The 8,210-nt window shown below is 43.4% G+C and overlaps 1 protein-coding gene across 1 annotated transcript; it reads left to right on the top strand.

Moving 5' to 3' along the window:
- The first annotated feature begins 2,225 nt into the window (after nt 1-2,225).
- LOC103368851 (uncharacterized protein C1orf172 homolog) lies at nt 2,226-7,605 on the top strand. The gene is made up of 3 exons (XM_008297361.1): nt 2,226-3,441; nt 3,544-3,630; nt 6,952-7,605. Exons 1-3 carry the CDS (start codon nt 2,526-2,528, stop codon nt 7,044-7,046), a joined length of 1,098 nt encoding a protein of 365 aa, XP_008295583.1. The 5' UTR covers nt 2,226-2,525; the 3' UTR covers nt 7,047-7,605.
- Nucleotides 7,606-8,210: the final 605 nt, after the last annotated feature.

Genomic DNA, 8,210 nt, shown 5'->3' with positions numbered 1-8,210 from the left:
CTCCTTCTTCTTCTTCTTCTTCTTCTTCTCCTCCTCGTCGATGTCGTTGCCCTGATGAGGCGGAGGGGTCGGGGTGGGCGTCGGGAGTGCCTGCGGGTCGATTTGCTGATACTCGCAGTTTTTCATGATTTACGATGGAGTTTGGCTGCTCTGTCCCAATTCGGACAACCAGGGCATTTGGCCAGACAGCATCACCGACCCCCGTGTACCGTTAGGCAGGCGAACGGAGCAAATGTCGTCATTCCACGTAGAGAACAAGCTAATCCTGCACCGTGGGTATCCAGCTGTAAATAACCGTGAGACCCCGTGCTGGCAATTACATCCCCGTTACTTTCCATGCCTCTTCATTTATTCTTCTTTCAGCGTGTCTTCAGACGGACTGGGCACAAATTCAAGCCCTCTGGACATCGTTAGCTTCGTCGCTGTGCCACTCACACTAGCCAGCTCATCCAGCTGCGGAGTATTTAACATCAGTAAAGTAGCGTTACCACTGCTAGCTTGTTAGCTCGCTCGACTTGGACATTATATTCCAGCTTTGAGCCAAGCCCCAGCGACTGTGTGTGCATAAATTAAACGAAGACGAAAAACTTTTGTTATTTTCAACGCATATCGCTCTTCTACAAAGAGTCCTGACACATTCGTGACCACCTACTGGTTAGCTGCGTTGCTACAAAACGACTCGTCCGGGCAAATCGCGATGTTGTCAAGCGCGACACAAAGGAAACGTCTACTTCCGGTTGCGTGTCTTTCGAAATAAGTGGCCGCCAAGCAGTTGGACGTTTGGGGAACGTTCCGCCAATGTTAGCTGGAGTTTCGATGGCTTTCGCTAGGCCTCTTTCGATAACGTTCGTTAAAGTTTGTCGTTGTAGATGCTTTAGCAAACGTTTTCGGAACGTTTTGTGAATGTCGATAATGATAAGCTTAAGGGATTGTTCTCTAAAGGCTACTGTTTGCTGGATATTCTGTTAAAATATTAAAACATCGTGACAACAGAACTCAGAAAATGATTGGTAATAAGATCTGCACCCATGTGGCTATATTTTCTAATAAATAAACATTGTCAAACGATATAAACGGTACAACATCCGGTAATTCGGTGATCATTGTGGGTAACTTGACAGTTTTAATGCATCAAAATAAAAGCGCAAACATGTTAACTTTTAATTTCGACAGGGTGGTGGTGATAATTACAGGGTTATGAATACGTTGTATTTATTGTAGGCCTTCTCATTTAGTTGCTGAGTAATTTAAACAACGTTATCGTAATATGTAAAATTCGAAAAATACACTGGCGCTTTATTTTTTGAAGTCATTCCTAACCGGAAGTCCAACCTCTTGGTTGCAGCTACCTGGTGCCTTCCTCCAACTTGACGCGCAGGTACACGGATTCGGTCGAAAACTTTACTGAAACTGACATTTTGGAGCGGCGCCCTCACAAAAAAAATAAATAAACAAACTTTCAAAAATGGATTAGAAACTTTAATGTTTAGATTTGGTGGAACAGCCGACAGGAACTCGGAAGTGGAGCTGCTGGTGGAAGCGCCGTGAACACTGTAAGTAATGTGAGGTGAGAAAGTCCTCTAATGGAGGAAAGAGCAGCTCTGACAAGTCGCCATGAAAGTGAAAATAATCTTTACAGACGAACAGAATTGCCAGCTAGTGTGTTCCAAACGTTTACGTATTGTTAAATTACTGGGTAAATGAAGATAAAACAGCAAAATGATAGCTGGGTTTCTCGTGTTTAAGGCTAAGTCACTACTGTAAACACTGGTCTGACTCATCGTCAACACGGAACGCCAGACTCCATTTGAGAATCTGTCAATTCAACGCTCTTTTGCAATATCGCACACTCACGGATAAAAATAACTGAAGATAGCGAAAGATTTAGTCAGTTTTTCTCGTTACCGCATCTATTCATTCAACCAAAAAAATACTGCTTTCCTACTTTAATTTAAAAAAAAATGTCGTTTTGACTCTGCTTGTTGACTGTCAAATGCCAAACTCACTTTTAACATGCTGCTAAAACCATCAGTTTTAATAATGGACTTCGGTTTAGTAGGTGAAGGATTCAGAATTGTAATCAAATTCATGTAGTAGTTGTTAATTATCTCCATAAGTTTGTCGTGTAAACACTGGAGATGAGCAGATCCCTGTGCACTTGTTGGGGAATTTATAATTATTTTTTTTTAACTCTGCATCTCACAACTAGTTTTAGGGAAACTCCATAACATGACATCAGTACTTCTGATTATAGGAATAGCTATTTGCCTTAGACTATGTGCTCTCGCATTCGACATAAAACCTGTTTGACTAGCTCACCCGGCACCTGGGGATAGTAGTTTCACATTTGTTTTGGAGAGAGATGCCCTCAGGTGGCTACAAGTGACTTTAGGTTTTGCCTGAGATATTGGATTGGTTACAAGAATGTCCCGATGCCATTTCAACACTGTCTTATGATGTAGTGAAACCCCCGTTGACCTCATTTTCTGCAATGCTTGTCCTTGAATTCTTGGAGCCAGGAAGTCATGTCTGCCGGCAGCACCAGACGCAGCTGGGGGCCCGGCAGCCACAGGCCCGGACCCAGCCGGAGCAGCAGCCAAAGGTCGTCATATGAGGAGCGCTGTGTGGACCCAGTGGAAGACGGGCTACCCACCCCAGAGCCAAAGGTGGTCCACAAAGCTCACCTGAAAGATGCTAATGGAAAGGAGTCTGAGACCATCGGCTTCATTCCTGGCTCAGCTGAGCCTTCCTCTGCGACACAAACCTGCAACCCCTGCGCTTCTCCGAGGAGCTGTAGGACTTTTATATGCAACGTGCTCACCTGCGGCCTGTACAGGGTTTGCCAGTGCACCATCCTTGCTCCGTGCTTGGCGCCAAACGAGAGCTCCACAGACGAACCGGAGAAGGTGAGCCTCCGAGCCGTGAACGCGGGACAAAACAAAGAAGAAGACGGCGCAGACTGGCTGGGGGATGTCCACATCGGTGGAGTGAAAGTGGACCGCGCAAGACAGTATGTAGAGGCTGAAACTAATTCATACCCGCTTCTGTCTGCTGGTCAAACGCAGCCCAGTCATCCGTCCCTGCATGAGTCTATGAGGTTTGATGACTGGGAGGATGGCGATGAGAATGTAGACTCCCTGATTACTAAGAAGCTGCTGGAGCTCTACTCTGAATATCAAATCGAAGAGTTGGCCAGGTGCACCTCAGACTCCGTGTTTCTGAAGAAGAGCAAGGCCATCAACCAGCTCATCAACTCGCTGGCAGAGGAGCACAAAATGGGTGAGCAGGAAGCTGAGTGCAGGCTGGTGCGAGGCATCATACGCATCAGCACCCGGAAAAGCACAAAGAGGAGGCCCCCCACCTCCAGGAGGGAGAGGACGCTGTCGGACAGCGGCAACGAGACGATGAGGGACAGCGACTCCTTCTCATTCAGCAATAACAGTGAGTAGTGGCGGTTCTCGCTCCTTCAACCCAGAAATAGCAACAGCAACTCCAAAATGTCTCACTGCCATCAAGTAAAAACCGTTTCTCTGTTTCCTCAAGATGACTACAAATCAAATCCCAACATCCAAATATCAGACCTGACCTCCTCTGATCAGTGTGCCAGGGAGATGTGGAGGAACAATGGAGGTAAGAAATGTGCCTTAATCAACTTTAATATGTTTTAGACACTTGCTTTAATGGTGATGTAATGTCCAATTATAGCTAAAACTGTGTGTCATTAACTTATTTTGATTGTCAGCAGTTTGGTCAGTGACTTGTTGGCCACAGCAAGACATTATTTTGGATCACACATGGCCGTTCTAACAGGGTCTTCTGGTTGACGGTGATGGACTTCAAACATGAGCCTTTATTTATGACTAAACAAAGAGTCTCTGATTTTGGTGCCACAGGCAGGATTTTTGTTTTCATTTTAATACACATGCCTTTTGCTACCTTTACTTCTCGCATACACAATATTCCAGAGACCTCTAGGACAGAGACTTGGAAATTATGTTCTGATCGGTTGTGATAGTTACGAAACGTCGTTTCCTGATTTATCACATTCCTGTCATGTGAATGTTGTTTTAGAAGAAAACACAACAAATTACAGGTGCTGCTGACCATGTTGTCTGTGCTAGCTGGCTGTTGTGTAGTTTAGGAAATCATGGTTCTTACTGTTCTCCATCGCTGTTCTTCCTTCCGAGTATTTCTACAACTAAAGCAGCCAACCTCCTGCTTTGTGCCCAGATTATTTCTGAAAGTGAGCTGAAACACTTGCGTGGATGAAAATGTTCTGTTTTAGCTAAGTCTAGTTTAAGTTTTAAGACTCCTTGATATTTATTTGAATTGCATATTTAGTTCCTAGATAGATAGATAGATAGATAGATAGATAGATAGATAGATAGATAGATAGATAGATAGATAGATAGATAGATATTACATTGTGGTTGAAGAGCGTAGGTAATTTGTTTTTTGTTAACACGATACATAGCCCTGCTCCCGCAGCACCAGCCAACACACACAAACACACACCTGTGTACATGGGAGATCAGAGGTTCACAAGGGGGCTATATTTTGAATATATTTTGTTATTTTGCTAACAAGGATGATGGCATCTCCGCCCTGATCTCCTCACAAATCATCTAATAGTTAGAGAAAGACTGTTGAATTGGGCAGAAGTAAAATTTTAATTAGCAAATGTGCTTGTGGAACCCATGATTAGGTTTGGTTAAATTAGCTAGCAAGCTAAAGGTTAGTTTTAAATCACTTTTTTAAACAAGTTTAAATATAAATGACCACATTTCAAGCAAAATGTTTTTTAAAAACTGAGGAAAGCAAGAAAAGCACATTCAAACATACTGATACTGGTTTTCACTGGTGACCACTGTCCGCCTTTGTTTGGCTGCACTGGTCTAAATGCTGGTTTAAAGCCTTCTCCCCCCTCCTACCATAACATTCTGATGAATCCTTTACATGTGTATTTAGCTGCCATAAAGGTAGTCACATTTCAAATATGATTGATTCTAAAAACACTGGAATCATCCTATGAAGTGTCCTTCATGTGTAATTGCAGTCTGTGAATTCCCCCTACCTGAGTCATTAAAACAATAATCCAGAGGACGTGACCTCTGTGTCTTTCATGGCAACACTGGCTCTGTGCAGGTGTCATTTTACAGCATTGTGTGATTACCGCCACCTATTGAATGACACAGCAGTTTTTAATGTACCTGTCAGGGATTCACAAAATAGTGATTTTAAAAAGTCTTACAATGTAGAGACACATAAATGCACTACTACAGTATGAAGCAGGTACATTTTTTTTTGTTTGGAGGTTTCTTTCCTTCCACCAATGTCAGCTGTTGTGTGATTTGCCTACTTTTACTGGGTCTGCCATATCATATCAGGAAACAAACCAAACAACACAAGGCACTGTGGGTCAGTTGACAGATATTCATATTTGGACTTACTTCCCGGCAAGTGACCATAGAGCTACAGTTAAAATTTACCTTGGACCTAGTCATAGGGCCGCACCAGTGACAATGTAAATAGTTTTTATCGGTGGGGTGAGTGCTGCAGGGCGTACAGGCTTCTGTTTAGACTAGACGCCATAATTCATGCTGCAGCTGTTGTAAACCTGCTACATTACAGCTGGTACAGTAGATGGAAAGATAAGAATATGAGAAAACTATAATAGGCCTGGTGCATGTTTGTGTTCTTGCCTGAACTTTCTGGATAAATGCTGAAAGTTAGATTGTCCAAGCTCTCCAAGCTGTACAAAGTGGTTTCAGTGCGGCGGCAATAAAGCAGCCACTCAAGGAGACATGACGTTGAACCTCTTGATTGTACTTTCTTTAAGGTGATTTTAGTTCTGTTTATTCATTTTATTAGATTTACACATTTTAAAAGTCATATTAACGCAGACTGAGTTAAGGATTTAGGATTGTGGTTAGACTCACATCAGCGACAGCTTTCAAACTCAGAGACGCCATAGATAGGGTTAATCGTGACATGTGTGTGTTGTTGTGTGTGTTCGTTTACTTAGAGCCGTTGACATTTAAATGGCTCTGGAGACCCAGATAGCTGTAGTCATAAATACACCGTAACGACACTTTCATCAAGGCTTGGCAAAGTGGGAATAAAAATCAGAATGTGGCTTTTGACTCGGACACTAAAACAGACCTGGAGACACATTATTACATATTGCAAATTGCACACTTTAATAATCATCCACTGAATGGAGGTAAACACACAGAGATGATTTTGGGTCATATATGAAAAGGAAACACCTGCACAAAAGTTACACTGATACACTTTTGAAATGTTTAAATGTTGTTCACAATTACAGATTCTACAAAGGTTTTATTGCTATAGTTTGCAAAAAAAAAACAACTCACAGAAACATTTTTTAATATTCCAGCCCACAGCTTCAACAATAATGTAGCTTTAGTCGCTTGAACAACAGGAAGTAGCAGTAAAAGCAGCATTCAGAGGAGGTAGCTGGTATTTACTGTGATGTCCAGGCGTGGATTCATGGAGTCAGCCTTTCAAACCTGCATTGTTTGCATCCTTATGCACTTGCTTGCAGGGTTTCCTGTCTGTGCTGATGTGATGTGGAGGTGGAATTGTCAGGAATATGCAATGAATTTATCATCTGTGTGCAAATGCATTGTGTGTGATCGTGGGAAGAAAAAATAAAAGGATCCATAGGAAAAAACATTCCTGCTACTCATCACTGGTGGTCAGAAATGGTGTTTTCCAACAACAGATAATTAATTGAAGCATTGGCATATGATTTGTTCTGGTTCAATAGATAGTGTCCACATTATCAGCTTTATAATATAATGTGAGGAGCATCATATTAGCAAGCATATATTTATGCAACATTTTGTAAATGCGCTCCAAAGCAGAATTAATGATCAGTCTCCTTTGCAGGAAGATCCTGATGATTGTTATTCTGTGTTCTTACAGGTCACACTTCTAGTTCTCCGACAGCCTACTCGCCCTCTCACACAGAGACTAATTCTTCAGGTGTTCCACTGATTCCCAGCTCTGTGAGGACATGAGTCCTGCTCCACACCGGCGATCTTCTCTTACCTGACATGCTGTGTCCACAAGGTCATGCACAGGACGTTGAAAGGAGACACTACTTGCACAGGAGTCTGTGGCTGAGCCAAGCTTTTTGTAGAGACCATGGCTTTGCTGTGGAATAGAAAATGTGAAAATTCACATTGTCTGAAGGACTTCAGTGTACTCAGGGCTCTGTGTGTAGATATTTATGATTAGTAAATAATATATGTGTATTTGAAGGATTGATTGATTGATTGATTGATTGATTGATTGATTGATTGATTGATTGATTGCCCTGCAGGCAGACATCAACAGCAGCTCTTAAGGCCAGTTCACGTGTTCTGCGTCCAGATGCGATCCAGTGCATCCAGTGTCTATACCTGCTTTATCCATAGCAAGCCACAGGGGGCTGGAGCCTGGAAGAGCACTCAGAGAAGACCCCCGTGGGCACACATACCCCTTTTCGACCAAGCTGGTTTCTGTACTAGTTCGAAGCCAGAGCCTGACTTAGCACCAGTTCTTTGTGTTTCCACCACCTGAGCACTGGCTCCAGGTTCTCAAAACTGGTGCTTAGCAAGCAGCAACTCTTTGCTGGGCCAGAACTAAGAACCGAGTGCGTCAGGGGCTGGGGGCGGGGTTATCACGACCAACGAGACCAGTGGAAACACAGAACCGGCATTTTTTATTTTTTATTTTTTTAAGACATGTTTTTGGCTTTTTTGCCTTTATTAGATAGGACAGAGAGAGAGACAGGAAAGCGAGGGAAGAAGAATGAGGGAAGGACCTGCAGCAAAGGGCCATGAGCGTGACTCGAACCCATGAGCGCTGCGTTGTTTAGCCCCTGAACGCGTGACGCCCACTCAACCAGTTGAGCTGTAGCGATGCCCCAGAACCAGCATTTTTAAACAAGAGCCAGGCGAGTAGCAACATTTTTGGATGCCAAATCCAGGCAGCAGTGGTCTGAGGAGGAGACCCAGTGCTTCCTGGCACTGTGGTCTTCAACTGAAATCCAAAATAAGTCAGAGGGAGCCTCTCGGACAAAGCAAAAAAAAAAGTCCAGCGGGAGATGGCTGCAGCCGGGTACGAGTGGCGCCTCGACCAACTCCTCAATTAACTCAAGAAACTGAAAAAGGACTACAGGGACCAGAAACGGCTATGAA

The sequence above is a fragment of the Stegastes partitus genome, unplaced genomic scaffold (genome assembly GCF_000690725.1).
Source record: "Stegastes partitus isolate 25-593 unplaced genomic scaffold, Stegastes_partitus-1.0.2 Scaffold1213, whole genome shotgun sequence".
NCBI lineage: Eukaryota > Metazoa > Chordata > Actinopteri > Pomacentridae > Stegastes > Stegastes partitus.
The sequence above is the reverse complement of the archived record's forward strand: the minus strand, read 5'-3'. Positions and strand labels throughout refer to the sequence as shown.

Excerpts from the sequence above, each read along its gene's own strand:
- LOC103368851 (XM_008297361.1), top strand. The coding sequence starts at position 2,526 with ATGTCTGCCGGCAGCACCAGACGCAGCTGGGGGCCCGGCAGCCACAGG. Across the intron at positions 3,442-3,543 it reads CTTCTCATTCAGCAATAACA|ATGACTACAAATCAAATCCC; the intron begins GTGAGTAGTGGC and ends TGTTTCCTCAAG. Across the intron at positions 3,631-6,951 it reads GATGTGGAGGAACAATGGAG|GTCACACTTCTAGTTCTCCG; the intron begins GTAAGAAATGTG and ends GTGTTCTTACAG.